Genomic DNA, 15,793 nt, shown 5'->3' with positions numbered 1-15,793 from the left:
ATTCTAGGGTAAAACCTTCTTTTTAGTTAAATAGGTAGGTTGGCCCTCGGAGTACAATCAGTAGGTATTAGAGGAGGATATAATAAATGTATCTAAGCTAGTATTATAATTCCGAAAAGCATACGAAAACCAGCGAAAATATAGGCAATAAGATATTAATTAATATCTACCTATATAAAGCTATATCCCGAGGTATACTAGACGCCAACCCCAACCGAAATACCCTAGAAAAACCCCCGAAAACAATATAAACCTCAGAAAATTGAGGTCGGTACCAGCTCTAAGTTAGGAGCTACCTCTATCTAAATCTACTAGGCCTCTATATTCTCTATATTAGTAGCGATCTCCTCCTTAACCTTCTTAAGAAAACGGTACTTAGCGCCCGACCAACCTACGAAACTAATATCGCTAAGCAACAGACGAGCGACAGACCGTACCTCCTAGGCACGTACCTCAGACTCGTACTACGAAAAGTCAGCGATAACTTAGTAGAAATATAGTGATTGAGACTGACGTCGGTATTACAGCCGCAGTTCCGGCCAGGGCGGGACGACTGCTGTAGGCGGAGTTAGCTACGCAGCGCGACTATAGAGCAATATGCCATATAAACTTGCTATCGAGATATCAGCGATTTGCGTACGAAGACAAGCGAGACAAATGTACTTATAGAAGACGGCTTGGTAGCGCCGGAAATGCCGAATTGGCGGCGATAAGCGGTCTCGGCGGCGTCGAAAGCCCCGACCAGATCTTTAGCGGTAGCGGCAATCTTCTTGCGGCTACGGCGAGACAGCGTAGAAACTTGAAGGCGATTACCCTCCTCGTCGAACTCGCTTTCGGCATCCTCTACGCGATAATCGACGATAGCGCGAACTGTGTCGATAAGGATTATAAGGTCGATAGAGTCGCCAACTATTCTAGTAGTGGCCTACAATCGTTAGTAAATCCCCTACTAATCCGCTGAAAATGTATATAACTTACCGGTATATACAACTCTTTCTTTATATTGCAATAGAAGTAATATAAGGAGGTCGACTGTTCGAAAGAACAGTCAATCGTAAGGACCTCGCTAGAGCGAGGGTTAGTGTTTTTAAGCGCCGAGCGAATATATTTTATATACGGCGTGACCTCAGTAGCGGAGGCGGCGAAAGCGTCTATCGCAATAGAAAAGTAGCCGAAGCGATGACGAGAAGAGAGAGAGAGAGAGAGAGGAAGAGAGAAAGAGAGGGAGAGAGAGGCGAGGACGGGCAGCGAGCTATATATAGGAGTAGAGTGAAAAGCGAGCGAAATAACGTATAGAAGAGAGCTTAAAGAAGAAAAGTTTTAGAAAAGGTAGGAGAGGAGAGGGGTATTTATACCTAAGGAGAAACAGCTAATGCACGTCTATAAATTTGTAACTATATATAAGCCTTGCAATTGAACAGTCGTATAATCTTTATACGTTTTGAAGTTACGAGGACAATATGTAAGTTCGGATAGAAATCCGGACGATTCGGCTGTAATTCGGATCTCAGGCCCGAACCGGGAAAGTGGGACCTCGGAGCCGCGAATCCTACTACGGCCCGATAACCGGCTGAACTTTTCCCGAAAACCTTCCGACTATAAAACGACTTACTCCTTACCCTAAACTATCGTTTCTCTTTCCTACTATATAGCTCGTTAGAGCGGATAGACTATGAGGTCTACCGGTTCGACACTTATCTATTTACGCGGCTACGAATAGTACTCGACGTATACTTGATATCTACCCGATGTTATCCCAAGTCTTACCCCCTAAGTTCAGACGATCCTCAGTAGTAAGGAACTTGAGGACAGGTTCTATAGAGGGGAGGATAATTTGTAACGAGAGTCTCTAGACGAAGGTCAGGAGGACCCGCCGAATGATACTGGATGATGTTATGATATAGGATAGATAAGAACCCTATGAGGGAACTCTCTTACGCGGGGTACTTCTGATCCGCAAGGATTAGTCTCTATGTAATTAATAGGAGGCTGTTCACTAAGATATCGCCCGCTGGTCCAGGTCTTTTCGGTATCAAGACATCGTGGTCTATCTCCCTCAACGTGTTCCCAGAACAACCCCTTTATACTGTCGAAATCTATAAGAGAATTGATCCTAGAGCTATAAGCTACGGATCCGGTGACTCTGAAAATTAAGGAAAGGCTAGTAAGTCTAGTTCGAAACTAGAGAGTTTTATCCGAATAGGTATTTAGATACGAGTAAGAATTGCTGTATTAAGGACGATTGTTCGTCCAGGTAGAGTAAGTTGTTAAGTAGGAGTTACTCTAGCTTTTTTATGACGATCTATTAGTAGGTTATTTTGGTATCGAAAAGACTTTCGAACTATTATAAAGAAAATACTTCTAGTATAGTATAACTAAAGATATTAAAGACTACTGTAGAACTTGCTATACCTACTAAGTTAATAAGATAAGACGGTATAAGCTGTATAGATCGCTCAAATCGTTGCCGATTCCTATACGACCTTAGAGCGAAATTACTATAGACTTTATTATAGGTTTTCCTATAGTAAAGAGTCCCGATGGCTCCGAGAAGGACGTAATTCTAGTAATTGTCGATCGGTATATAAAGATAAACCGATTCTTCCTAGTATCTACTACTATTACTAGCTAAGAATTGGTAGAGCTTATTTATAAAGAGATTGAACTTAAGTATAGCCCTATTAATAGTTGTATTAGTAATCGAGGTTCTGTTTTTATATTATAGTTTTAGAGCGATTTGTGTTACCTGTAAAAGGTATATAAACGGCTTTCGACTGCTTTTTACCTATAAACTGACGGGTAAACGGAGCGAGTAAATTAAATATTTATTCAATACCTCTGTTACTTCGTATACCAAAACTAAATTACCTAGGTAAATCTCCTTCTAGAAACAGAATTTGTTGTTAATAGTACTGTCAATTCTATAATTAAGATAAGTCCTTTTAAAGCACTAATAGGTTATTAACCTCCGATTTCCCGCTGTATCGAAGGCGATATATAAGAGAGGAGGATACCTAGTGCAATTAAAAGAATTAAAAAACTTGCTGAGCTGAGAAAACAGTTAGAACAAAATTAGGTTGAAGTTGTAGCAGTCTAGAAACGATATTACGATAAGAAGTATACGAAAAAGGAGTTTAAGAATAGAAGTTTAGTATTGTTATTAACCTGGAATTTGAGATTCAAGTTACCGAGGAAATTAGTACCCAAGTTTATCGGTCTATTTTGTATTCTAAACCGAATCGGATCGCTGGCTTATCGTCTGGCACTCCCGGATAAGTACGATCGTTTATATAATATATTTCCTATATCAATGTTGGAATCGTGGTATAGCCGAAAAGGAGATGATTCGTCTATAATGCTGATACTAGACCTTAAGGACGACGGAGAGTAGGAAGTTAAAGAGATTTAAGACGAGAGAAAATTCTAGGGTAAAACCTTCTTTTTAGTTAAATGGGTAGGCTGGCCCTCGGAATATAATTAGTAGGTATTAGAGAAGGATATAATAAATATACCTAAGCTAGTATTATAATTCCGAAAAGTATATAAAAACTAGTGAAAGTGTAGGTAATAAGATATTAATTAATATTTACCTATATAAAGCTATATCCTAGGGTATACCAGATATTAACTCTAATTGAAATACCCTAGAAAAACCTCCGAAAATAATATAAACTTCAGAAAATTGAGGTCGGTACCAGCTCTAAGTCAGGAGCTACCTCTATCTAAACCTACTAGGCCTCTATATCCTCTATATTAACGGCGATCTCCTCTTTAACCTTTTTGAGAAAACGGCGCTTAGTGCCCGACTAACCTATAAAACTAATGTCGCTAAGCGATAGACGAGCGATAGACCGTACCTCCTAGGTACATACCTCAGACTTATACTGCGAAAAGTCAGCGATAACTTAGTAGAAATATAGTGATTGAGATTGATATCGGTATTGTAGCTGCGGTTCTGGCTAGGGCGGGACGACTGCTATAGGCGGAGTTAGCTATATAGTATGACTATAGAGTAATATACTATATAAGCTTACTATCGAGATATTAGCGATTTATATACGAAGATAAGCGAGATAAATGTATTTACAGAAGATAGTTTGGTAGTACCGGAAATGCCGAATTAGCGGCGATAAGCGGTCTCGGCGGTATTGAAAGCCCCGACCAGATCTTTAGCAGTAGCGGCGATCTTCTTATAGCTGTAGTAAGATAGCGTAGAAACTTGAAGGCGATTACCCTCCTCGTCGAACTCGCCTTCGGCGTCCTCTACGCAATAATCGACGATAATACAAGCCGTATCGATAAGGATTATAAGGTCGACGGAGTCGCTAACTATTCCGGTAGCGGCCTATAATCGTTAGCAAATCCCCTGCTAATCTGCTGAAAATGTATATAACTTACCGGCGTATACAACTCTTTCTTTACGTTACAATAGGAATAACGCAAGGAGGTCGACTGCTCGAAAGAACAGTCAATCGTAAGGACCTCGCTGGAACGAGGGTTGGTATTTTTAAACGCCGAGCGAATATATTTTATATACGGCGTGACCTCGGCGGCGGAGACGGCGAAAGCGTCTATTACAATAGAAAAGTAGCTGAAGCGATGACGAGAAGAGAGAGAGAGAGAGGAAGAGAGAGAGAGAGGGAGAGAGAGGCGAGGACGGGTAGCGAGCTATATATAGGAGTAGAGCGAAAAGCGAGCGAAACAACATATAGAAGAGAGCCTGAAGAAGAAAAGTTTTGGAAAAGGTAGGAGAGGAGAGGGGTATTTATATCCGAGAAGAAACAGCTAATATATGTCTATAAATTTACAACTATATATAAGCCTTACGATTAAGTAGTCGTATAATCTTTACGTATTTTAAAGTTGCGAGGATAACGCGTGAGTTCGGATAGAAATCCGGACGATTCGGCTGTAATTCGGATCTTAGGCCCGAACCGGGAAAGTGGGACCTCGGAGCTGCGAATCCTACTACGGCCCGACAACCGGCCGAACTTTTCCCGAAAACCTCCTGACTATAAGACGACTTACTCCTTACCCTAAACTATCGTTTCTCCTTTCCTACTATATAGCTCGTTGGAGCGGATGGACTATAAGGTCCACCGGTTCGACACTTATCTATTTACACGGCTACGAACAGCACTCGACGTATACCTGATATCTACCCGATGTTATCCTAAGTCTTACCCCCTAAGTTCAGACGATCCTTAGTAGTAAGGAACCTAAGGACAGGTTCTACAGAGGGGAGGATAATTTGTAACGAGAGTCTCTAGACGAAGGTCAGGAGGACCCGCTGAATAATACTGGATAATGTCACGATACAGGATAGATAAGAACCCCGTAAGGGAACTCTCTTACGCGGGGCACTTCTGATCCGTAAGGATCAGTCTCTGTGTAATTGATAGGAGGCTGTTCACCAAGATATCGCCCGCTGGTCCAGGTCTTTTCGGTATCAAGACATCGTAGTCCATCTCCCTTAACGTGTTCCCAGAACAACCCCTTTACACCTATCTCCGGTATCGTAGTATGTCTCTTTAGGTGTAAGCTTCCTTAACCTAAAGGCAACTGGATACCACCGATCCTCGTAGAGCTACAAGAGCATAGCTCTAATCGCGCGCTTCGAGGTATCTATCTCTATATGGATAGGCAGGGAGGGATCGAAATGCTTGAGGATAGGGGCCTCACTGAATTTGCTTCTTAGTAGCTCGAACGCTTTAGCCACCTCCTCTATAAATACGAATAGGCATTTCTAGTTGCTATATAGGAGGTCTGTCAGGGGGGTATAGATCTTCGAATAGTTTCTAATGAAACGACAGTAGAACCCTATAAATCCTAAGAAGACCTGGATATTATATATACTGCAGAGGAGCAGCCACTATATAACGGACTCGATGTAGGACAGCTCTATAGCGATCTCCTCGGGTAAGATTATATACCCTAGGAACTCGACTTCAGTGGTATAGAATTGGTACTTTTTGAGATTGGTATAGAGGTCGGCCTTTCTAATCGATCGAGGACTTCTTTTATATACTGCTTATATACTGCTTCGTCGTCGCTGTAGATTAGGATATCGTTTAAGTAGACGATATATGTAACGTCTACTAGTCTAGATAACGCTTAGTTGATATATATCTAGAAGGTCGCTAGGGCGTTGGCTAACCCTATCGGCATTATACATGTCAGATCGAAAATTGGGATTGCTGTGAGAAAAGGAGAGTGAAAGGATGATTCGCATTGAAGGAGCGGCGTCTGCGCAGCTATCGCTTCTAAGGAGGTGGTAGGTGACAGTGTTGAACTCTGAACGTTCCAAAACTTCCGGCGAAGCCGGTAATTTATAGGCCCCTGACCCTGGCAGTGCCCCGCCTGCACCTGACACCCTCCTGCACCTGACAATACAGAACTCATAGTGGCTGTATCGTATACGAAAGGCAGTCTTCTACTTGTTGCCCTCGCTGAGCCTAATACGATAGTACGTATTCTTCAAGTCGATCTTAGTATAGATCTTAGCTGATGACAGGCAGTTAAGGATCTCTCTAATTAGCGGGATAGGTATGCGGTTCTTGCATATTACTGTATTTAGTCCTCGGTAGTTGATAACAAGGCGTAATTCGCCTCCTTTCTTTAGGACGAATAGGATAGGGGCGTCTATAGGGCTTATTGAGGGTCGTATCCAGCCCTTCTCTATAGCGGCCCTAAGCTATTTGCATAGAGTCTCGAGCTCTGTTACCCCTAGTGGGTAAATCGGCCCCCAGGGTGGCTATACGCCGTCTACGAGTTCGATACGATGCTTTGTCGTCGTCTGGGGGAAAGGCAAAATCCTAGACTTGTAGAACAGCTTCTTGTATACCCGGTAAGCCTCGGGGAGCTGCGGCTGCTCTAGCTCGTATGTTACGTTGGCGGGGTCCTTGCTAGAGGGGACAACAGCTGTGAAGGCGAATATAGATCCCGCCTACAGTTGCTTAGACTCAACGTATAAGCCTACTCGTAGCGCCTTAGGCAGGTACGTCTACGTCTTGCTTCAGAAGTCGATATCGGGGTTAGCCATCTCGAGCCAAGGCTGGCTGAGAATAACGATAAAGAGCTCGATATCTATGACTATAAGGCGTAGAAGGTACGTCTGAGTTCTGCCTTTGCAGTCAGTGGCACACACGTAGAGGGGATATATTTCGTAAGTTCGTATAGGTTTATTTCCGATACCAGTAAGCTCTATAGATAGCTCGAAGTATTCGAAGAGGAAGTGCTTAGCAAGGTAGCTATAGCTGATCAGATTATAATCCGCTCTCGAGTCGAGTATTGCAGGTACCTTCTTCCAACTCCCCTGCAATCTGACTATAACATTGGATTCTATACGATAAGAGGTACCCCCTACGTTGTCCTATCGCTCTGCTGCTGCGGCCCTAGCGCATTCTTGTAGAGAGGTCTGGTTGCTGTTGCTGATAAGGCTGTTGTTGGGGTATCGGAGTGCTATATGGCCTACCTAGTCGTATCGTCCGCAGACCGCTTAGGGGCAATTAGTTGAGTAGTGCCCGGGCTGGTTACAGATATAGCAGTGTTGTTGCTGTTTGTCCGCCCTCTCCGGTACTGGGGGGTTAGACAGCCCCAACAGACAATTCCTGGCGATATAGCCCTTCTTTCTGCAGTTATAGCAGATAACATTGCGTCCTAATTACGTTGGCGGGGCTTGAGCGCTCCTATTACCTGTCAAAAGGATTATGTGCCAAAGGATCAGGATCACAGGATCTAGTGTGGGAGCCAAGCCTATGTACTCTATTGAGCTAAGGAAGACTGGCAGCTAACTGCGCCACGGTACGAACGTTATCCTGTACGCGTATCTCGTCTATAAAAGGAGCAAACTCTCTAGCAAAGATAGACGAATAGAACACAACAGGGACAATTAACACAATCAAGAGAAGATACATAAAAACCTCAACTGTCATTTCCCAAGATTTAGAGGTGCCGTGTTTCCGACATTACCTAGCTCGAAGGTAGTAGGGGGTCGCGGCCGGGAGCGGTAGCCCGACGTTCCTTCCACTCGCTAACTGTCTTCGATCTGCCGAGCGGTGCTTACCAGCTACTGGTATGTAGCTAGTAAGGTATTATAGTAGGTAATTACCAGGCGAATCTCCCTACGGAACTTCAGGAGGAGGCCGATTATCCGTTAACTTTCTTCTATCTAATAGGGGAGGTCAGTAGTGATAGTCGTATATCGATCTATAAATTCCGTAACCGTTTCGTTATCACGCTGATGCAGGTTATTAAGCTGCGTAGCCGCAGAAAAGGTATGTGTCTCCGGGTCCGAGAGCTGGCTGCAAAGGAATTCGACGAGTTCTTCCTATATAACTAGGGTGAGGTCGAAGGTAGGGTTATTTTCCTTCTTATTAATGTAGTTAACCCAAGTGTTTTTTGGGGTCCCGTAGAGACAGCTTACTGTATATATAACGCAGTCGCTGCTTAGAACGTTGCCGATAAGGGCGAAGTTCGCTTTGCAGTCGAAGAGGAAATTGTGAAAGGTAGTTGTACTGGACCTATTATATATAGGATAGGTAAACGCCGGGGTCTTCCAAGTCACTCCTCCTAGTACGACTGCTCCGAGCTACTAGGGCGTTATATCTATAGAGCTCGTAAGAATAGGGTTAGGAGAGGTCAAGAGAGCCTCCTGGGAAGGATATACTATTAGGTAAGACAGAGGTTCGGGCTCCGGGACAGGTTGGTCTTAGAGGAGCAGCTCTAGCTCAGCTCTCTTACAGTATAGCGTTGCCTATCTTCGAGCGATAGCGATCTCCTCGTTAAGTCGTTACTCCTCCTCTAGCAGTCGCTGCTAGCGCTTAGGCGGCGGCGTATCCGGCTGCGCTGTAGGGGAGCGGCTAGCGAGCAGATCGTCCGCAGGCAGGCGTCTTTAGGTCATACTAAGGGGATTAAGGACTTGAATGTCGGGAATCTCAGGGATGTTAGGGAGTTGAGTGCTGCTAGAAGGCTGGCTATTTGACGTAAGCGAGCCTTCTATTTCGCTTATAAGCTGATTGAGAGTAGCGCGTTGACGCCTTGGTGCTATGCTCGTCCCGGACGGTCTAGTTGCCCGGAAGGCAAAGAGTTTAATGTATAAGGATCAAGGATCCAAGGGTAGTAAGACCAGAGTATCTGGGTATAAGCAGTGTATGCGCAACGTAGGAGTAGAGTGCTCGTTAGGGGTTGAGTGGTGGTCTTATTAAACTCTGCCTCTCCCCTAAGCTTTGTCTCCTACCCTCCTTCTTATGCCTATGACAGTATCGCTAGAGCTTACTTCCCCACTCTGCTGCTTTGTCGTCCTCCTTGCTGGTACGCTCCTTCGACGCTCATCTGACGCGCTATTTATGCCATTCCAGCTTAATACTGTTGTTGCTTCTGAGGCTCGCTTATGCTGCGGCTCCGAGGCTTCCGGACCGCGCCTTACGCTGGCCCCGCTCAGCCGGTCCTCACAGTTATGTAGCTTCTAAATAGCGTTATCGGTTAACTTCTAGACAAAACTAACTATTAGGTTATCGATAATAAACTTATATATCTGCCTCATACGTTTGAGGTCTTGATCGTTTATCTACTATGATCTCACAAGATAGTTGTCAACATTGACGATTGTTAGTTCCGAGTAGGATGCTCCTCTGAGCTTGCTGAATGTACTCGCGGTACCTCGCTTTAGTATAAAGACAATGTCCTTGTCGTCGGGAATAATAAAGGTGAAGTTCGATTCTGGTGGTGGGTACTACTTATTACGAGGTTTCCGTCTTAACCCTGTAACTGGTAACCTTAGAGGTGTTAACCTTGATGCTGAGGTAGGTACTTTATAAATACTGGTATAATCTATAACAAAGTAAGATATAATGATAGTTGATTGAGTTCAGGTCCTCTGGAGATAAATCTGAGGGGTCTTTATAAACGTAGGTAATGATCCCTAGGCTGTTATCCCTAACAAGATGTGGGCCCAGACACTGCTATGTAGTGCTAGCCTCTACCACATAATGTCAGGTGCAAGAGGGTGTTAGGTGCAGGCGGGGCACTGCCAGGGTCAAGGGCCTATAAATTACCGGCTTCGCCGGAAGTTTTGGAACGTTCAGAGTTCAACACTGTCACCTACCACCTCCTTAGAAGCGATAGCTGCGCAGACGCCGCTCCTTCAATGCGAATCATCCTTTCACTCTCCTTTTCCCACAGCAATCCCAATTTTCGATCTGACACATAACAATAGACATCAGTGGTGACCTCTAGACTATTATCCCTAATGGGATACAGACCCAGACACTGCAGAGCAGTGCTGGCCTCTACTACATAATAGAAGAGGCTGAAAAGAAGGAGGAGGTAGTAAACGAATTCGAAGTCAAAGATTAGAAGTCTTCAGGGTTTTATATAAAACCTTCCTTTCTTTTACAACTAACTAGCATCTATTACTTCTATTTCTTATTACTTATTGATATAGGTATTTTACTCGGCTTATAAAGTACAATTTTCCTATATATATAATATATTTTATAAGCGAGCGACGTATATAAGCGAGCAACGCACTTTTCAACACGACGCGCCACCCATACTTATTTACCACATTCTACCACCAAAAACCATGGCCAGCAATTCAAAAGAAGCCAGGCTTCTCTTAGCTATCAGAGCTATCTAGAAAGATCAAAAACTTAGTAAACGAAAGGTGGCTGAGATATATAATATTTCGGAAGCAATACTCCGGCAACAGCTCAACAGCCGACCTACACGCCACGATATACTAGCTAACTCATAAAAACTTATAGATCTAGAAGAGAGTACGATTATTCAGTATATAAATGAGCTCTATATACGCACATTTCTTCCTCGGCTTCGTTTTATAGAAGATATGGCCAACTGACTACTACGTGAACGCGATGCACCCCCTATCAGTAAACTCTAGACTTACAACTTCGTTAAACGCTAACCAGAGCTTCGGACATATTTTTTACGTAGATACGACTACCAGAGAGCTAAATACGAAGATCCAAAGGTTATTCGTAAATAGTTTATACTCGTATATAACACTAAAGCCAAGTATAGAATCCTCGACGAAGATATATACAACTTTAACGAAACCGGGTTTATAATAGGCATAATTATTACTAATATAGTTATTACTACCTCTGATAGCTATAGGAAAGCTAAAAAAGTCTAGCCTGGTAATCGTAAATGGGCTACGGTTATCTAGGAGGTAAATGCTTAAGGCTAGGCTATCCTACTATTCATCCTTTTAAAGGGGAAATATCACTAGGAGAGCTGGTATCGAGATTATAGTCTTCCAGCTACCTGGTATATTGGAACAACCGAAAATAGCTAGACTACTAATGAGAAAGGTATAGATTTTATCCGGCACTTCGATTTTTATACAGCATCTCGTATAAAGGGGAAATACTAGCTTTTAATCCTCGATAGCCACGAAAGTCACTACTCTAACCTATTCGAGGCCTACTACTAGGAACACAACATCATTACGCTCTATATACCTCTGCATTCCTCGTATCTAGTCCAGCTACTAGATATTAGTTGTTTTAGGCCGTTAAAGAAGGTCTATAGCAATCAAATCGAGGAACTTATATACATATATATCATATATATTACTAAATTGGAATTTCTTTATGCATTCAGAGAAGTATTTTTTACCGCTTTTATCGACAAGAATATCTAAGGAGCTTTTACCGGAGCCGGCTTTATACTATATAATCCAGAAAGGGTACTTTCTAAGATGAATATACGGCTCCGAACTCTAACTCCGCTAACCTTACGGCTAGGTACAGCACTACCTTGGCTATCTCAGACGCCACAAAATACTAGAGATGCCATCTCACAGAAGGACCTTATCAAAGGCCGTATATCTAATTACCAAAGTAGTTCTCTGACCTCTATACTAGCTGCTGTAGACCAGTTAGCTAAAGGTACGGTAACTGTAATGTACGAAGTAGCCTTTTTGCGTACAGAGGTCTCGGCACTACGAAAGGCCAATGAGGAGCTAAGTAAGCGACGGAGGGCCAAAAAAATATATATACGGCTTGGAGGGTCTCTTACCGTATAAGAGGCACAGGATCTACTAGCTCAGAAGGCTGTAGATAGGCCAGAAAGCTAAGAGACACAGCCAAATAATAGTGGTAAGGAGGGATCTCGTACCAAGATTCGATGTTGTAGTCTGTGCGGTAAGCCTGGCCATAATGTATGTACCTGTCAAGAGGCTGGAGAATCATCTGATTCATCTATTTCTGGTTCAGTTATTGTTATTTCCTAATGTTGTGGTGGAATAATTGTAGATAATTGTAGTAGGGTGAGGGGGAGTACGTCGCTCCCTTATATGCGTCGCTTGCTTATAAAATACGTTAACAATGAAAGGTCTGGTATACCCTATCTTAGGTAAAGCAGTATAAGAATAATAATAAGGCTTATATGAATTTCTTTATTTATTCCATTTCTTTTTTTCAAATCTTAGTTCATAGCTCTAATCTGATTACTATAATAGTACACTATGATCTAGTACAACACAGCTTTTATCTACTATAACGAAGTTAGTACGCCAAACGAATATATCGTCGATGTCTTTGGCATTATAGTCAAGTAGATATACCAGGATAAAATAGCTACCAATGCCGACTAGCTTATTAGCAAAGACTAACTTTTACTAGGTGTCAAGAGAGTCGCACTACTTAGTATAAAGAGCTCGGCATAGTTTATAACAGACCCCGTTTTATAAGTGTATTTTTCCTCCCTCTCTGTTCACGCCACCTACTAAACGTGGATTGCTTTCCACGACATGTTACAACCTCCAGCCCTCACATACAGACTAGATTCCCGAGCTGATGAAAAAGTACGGCACCTTCATCAAGGACCGCGACTATGGCAGCGTATACGCTCTCTCGGGCATTCCTAACCACACGTTTCACCTTGCTGCGGTTGCCGTTGGCGGGTATACGTGGGAAAAGGCGGGTAGAATCTAGTGGAAAGTGGTTTTAGAGCGGACTATCTCGCCGAATTGTACCTTCATCCAGTTTGCCGACGCTAACGTGGACGCGGCCAAGATTGTCAGGGATGCGTGGAATCAGGTTGGGGTTGTGAGAAAGGTTTAAAGGAGGGAAGAAAGCTCGCAAGTTGCGATACAGTCAAGCCAGTCGCCAATCTGGTCGCTAGGCAGGACGAGGGAGTGGTAACAGGGTAATAGCCAATATCTTACGACTACAGCACTATTTGCATCTCTCTTGTCTTCATCCTAGCGCTCAGGTCTATGTAATCGAATCCCGCCACCCAACTGTGCTGCCTACAAGCTTAGCAAATACGCAGCCCGGTTGCAGCAGCGCCGGCAAGCGGCTATCTTGCACTGGCGCCAGCAGCTCTCCAAGATATTCCCGGACCGGCAGTTGCGTACTGACAGTATTGTGCAGTGTGTCTTCGAAGTCACTAGCGAGGTTAAATGTGTTGCCGGTGCTCTGGGGTTAGGAGGTTTGGTAGGGGCTGTGCCGGGTGATCCAAGGGCTCTTTTTCTTTGTTGCTGTTACTGATGCTGTTGTCACGGTTAAATTGCCATTGCTATCTTAGCGCTACGCTATTCCTCACTTCGAGGTAACTCTCTCTAGCTCCTGGACTTGGTCTAAGGGACAAGGTTCTCAGCAAGCCACGACTGTAACTGTGCCGAGCGATAGGGGAAAGCCTGGATGTTCCGAGCACCATTCTCTTCCAGCCACTCACAGCCCTCCTCCTCTCCATTAATAACATATTGAACGGCGGCATTGCCATCTCCATTCGCTCCAACCTTGAGCACGTAACGCTCCGTAATATTCTCCCAAGTGCTTAGCGCATGATACTGGGCGTCCGGCTTCCGCGAGATAGTGCCGATGATGAGAAGAGCGTCCCGATACGTCCGCAGACGAGTAGGGAGAGCCTGGCGGGTGCGGCTGCGCCAAACGAGTTCCTTCCAGTCATTGCTAGGCCAGTACAGGCGTCGGATGTCGGGCTCAGACAGGCTCTCAATGGCAGCGTTCGGGATGCGCAGGCGCATGATGACAACAGACTCGCAGTTTACCCGGCGCTTGGCGTAGCTAGCATAGTACTCGGCAACCCTGATGTCGGGGGTGAAGTAGAACAAGGATCTGGTACCGCTGAAGTCCGAAGGCGGGTGGCTCAGAAGCACTCGGATGTTAGATAGGGCGCCAGAACCGTCGAAAAGACCATTCATACGAGCCTGGTCCATTGCCTTGTAGAGTGTCGTATATCCAGGGCAATTACGGGAGGCGAGGGCCCGTACGGAGCTCCAGATATCGGGACCTACTCCTGGTGAACTTTGCCGCTGAAAGTTCAAGCGGGGGTTTTGCCCTTGACCGGCCACAGTCGATGACGAGGCTGAACCCATCGTATAGCCTCCCTGATCTCTCCCTTCACTCCTCTGATAGCCGTCTGAACGGGATGCCATTCTCCGTAACTCCATCTCACGGGCTCGCGACGTTCTCTGAATGTCCTGGAGTCCTGCGTAGCGCATCTCAATCGTATCTTTGACCCAATGTAGGCAAGAGTTGGACAGCCGGAGATAGGTGAAATGAGGATCCATGATGGCATCTTGGATGTCTGTGGCAAGGCCGCAAGCGTCCATGCACGCCCGCCACTGAGCATCGCTCTCATCTCTAGCGTCGGGATTGTTCTCGATGTGCCCAATGATGAAGTCAAGGAATGGGACCTGCAAGCCCCCGTCGTCGGCATCAACCTCGCGGCGGGGCCCGCTATCGGGCCAATTGCTCCACTCCTGCCATAACTGGGCCGCCTTCCCAGCGGACAGCCCGAGGTAAATCAGAGTCTCCCAGGAAATCAGGACTGCGGGAATCGTGACAAAGGCGGTCGGTGACTCGGGTGAAGTATTGAGTGGAATATCTTGGTATTCTTCGTCGCTCGATCGGTTCAACCGGCGCCGGTGAAGTCGGTGGGACCCCGCTGTACGCCCGAGATGGAGCAAACCTTGGACTCGAAGATCTTCGGTATCTAAAGGCGCGAGAATTGGCTCGGCTAGAGACATATTGCGGGCAAGCTAAGTTGATTGGTTGGGTAATAGAAGAACTGCGCAGGAGGAAAATTGATGATGGAACGACCTTTCGAAGCGGGGGAGCGAAGATTAAATGGTTGTGGAAAAGAAGGTTCGGGTTTGCTTGTGATGCCCCGGTTACATAACTGGTCCTTCACGTGGCTAGTCTGTGCGTAAATTTTGATGAAAACAGAGTTTTGAGTTTTGTTACCAAAAACACTAATGCAAGATTTGTTTGACTCTGTGGTAATCTCCACACTGTCCCTCACCGGTCTGTGTACGTGTCCCTCACCGTTCTGTGTACGTGTCCCTCGATTCGGAGGTTTATATCTTTCCTCCGAGATGTCCCGTATTTGCAACTTGAATGGAAGAGATGTGGAATCCTCATCTGCAATGTAGAGCAACAATGCAGGAAGCGGTCCGTAGCAGGCTCGCATCACCTGAAAATGTATCTCACTTAATCAGTAGGTAGGTGGTAAGATGTACTGAACCAGGAAGAGACGGGAATATTTATCAGAATGCTAATTTTACCGGGGGTTAGCATCATAGCCGCCCATGAAGAAAACATAAATCACAGGATGGGAAACAGGTTATGGCTGATGTGGAGGGTTTTTGACCAGGTGTGCTACTAGCTTGGCTAGAGCATGATTAGCCATAGCTCCTGATGGGATCCTGCGACTTGCCAGCGTGGTCGAGGTCCACATAGGGATTAAACACACCTTTGCTTTTCGCTGCCTAGATGATGTCGGCAAAGGTCTTGTCTGC

General features: G+C 44.8%; 1 protein-coding gene across 1 annotated transcript; it reads right to left on the bottom strand.

Moving 5' to 3' along the window:
• Nucleotides 1-13,609: 13,609 nt before the first annotated feature.
• On the bottom strand, nt 13,610-15,022 carry MFIFM68171_01970 (uncharacterized protein; the record flags this gene model as incomplete). Its single annotated transcript, XM_071057392.1, has 1 exon — nt 13,610-15,022. One exon carries the CDS (start codon nt 15,020-15,022, stop codon nt 13,610-13,612), a length of 1,413 nt encoding a protein of 470 aa, XP_070913493.1.
• Between the last annotated feature and the right edge of the window lie 771 nt (nt 15,023-15,793).

Source organism: Madurella fahalii (genome assembly GCF_045866475.1).
Source record: "Madurella fahalii IFM 68171 DNA, scaffold_1, whole genome shotgun sequence".
Lineage (NCBI taxonomy): Eukaryota > Fungi > Ascomycota > Sordariomycetes > Sordariales > Madurella > Madurella fahalii.
Note: the sequence above shows the minus strand (reverse complement) of the source record. Positions and strands in the feature narration are given on the sequence as shown.